At 43.9% G+C, this 1,378-nt stretch overlaps 1 protein-coding gene across 1 annotated transcript; it reads right to left on the minus strand.

The window, feature by feature from the left end:
- Positions 1–436: 436 nt before the first annotated feature.
- Positions 437–1,378, minus strand: LOC146220845 (uncharacterized). The gene has a single exon (XM_084693221.1). The coding sequence runs from the start codon at positions 1,376–1,378 to the stop codon at positions 437–439; it is 942 nt and encodes a 313-aa protein (XP_084549347.1).

The following is a 1,378-nucleotide window of genomic DNA, read 5'->3' on the forward strand; positions in this document are numbered from 1 at the left end:
TTGTTTTGTTTTGTGAACAGGAAAAAGAAAGCGTGCAAACGAGGACTTAATTGTCTATATGGAGAAGGCAGACACAAGATTTTTAGATTTCAGCAGGGAGATGATGCAGAAAATGGAGGCAGATACGGGCGCTCTGCTGGGTCTTATGGGGCGCATGGTGACGGCGATGGAGTCCCAAGCCAATAAATGAAATATGCATTGTTACATCTAACTATTTATGAATTTAAAATATAATTATTTATCTACTTATTCTTGTTTTTATATTTAACTATTTATTAATAAAAATATAATTATTTATCCATGTATTCTTGTTCTTCAGTTTTAAATATGTGAATAACAACTCAAACTTGAATTGATGAGATGTGCAGCTTTTATCAGGTAAACAGAACAGAACACAGTTAAGGGAGGAGACTGTAGGGGACTCTTTGCAATTGAATTATCTATGCAGTACAAACATTGATTCTTCTCTTCTGTTGAAGTAGCTCATTATGGCTGCCCTAATGTCTGCCCCTTCCAGCTCACCATGCTCAGGCAATACCTGACCTGGAGGCTGAATGTTGAACTGCCTGTCGTGCTCCTCAATGAAATTGTCACCATGCTCTTCACAAATATTATGAAGTACACAGCAGGTCAAGGTCATCGTCTTGCTCAGCTCCAGCTTGCAGTCATTTCTTTTGAGAAGACATCTCCATCGCCCCTTTAGTCTCCCAAAAGCCATCTCTACAACTGAGCGCGCACTGCTCAGTCTGTAGTTGTACGTGTGTTGCTCTGCTGACAGTCTGCCAGTGTCGGAGAAGGGTTTCATAAGCCAGTTCTGCATGGGGTAAGCCGGGTCACCAATTAAATAGTGTCCAACGTTAAAGCCAGAGATGGCCATTTTGTTCTTTCCCAGTAATTCCCCATCATTTAGTAGCTCCCATAGATGGGACTGCCTTAGCACTCGAGCATCATGCACACTCCCTGCATAGCCCACACACACATCCCAAAACAGGCCTTTCCCATCCACAACTCCTTGTAAGACGATCGAGTGCCACCCTTTCCTGTTAAAGTAGTCCCGGGGATACTCCTCAGGTGCAATTATAGGGATGTGGCTTCCGTCTATTGCGCCAACACACTGTGGTATTCTCCAGCGGTTATGGAAGAATGTGGCCATTTCAATGAGCTTGGCAGCATCTGGAGTAGCGATGTGTCGAGGAAGCAGGACATTTATGACAGCGTCGCAGAAATCCTCAACACAGTTGAACACTGTGCTTATTCCAACACCAAAAAGGTGGCTGATGGATCTATATTCGCTGCCGGTGGCCAGCTTCCAGAGAGCAATTGCTACACGTTTTCTCAGAGGAACAGCGAGACGGTAATTTGTATTCGCTCTGCCCAT

The sequence above is a fragment of the Hypomesus nipponensis genome, chromosome 27 (genome assembly GCF_054491055.1).
Source record: "Hypomesus nipponensis isolate SF chromosome 27, ASM5449105v1, whole genome shotgun sequence".
Taxonomy (NCBI): domain Eukaryota; kingdom Metazoa; phylum Chordata; class Actinopteri; order Osmeriformes; family Osmeridae; genus Hypomesus; species Hypomesus nipponensis.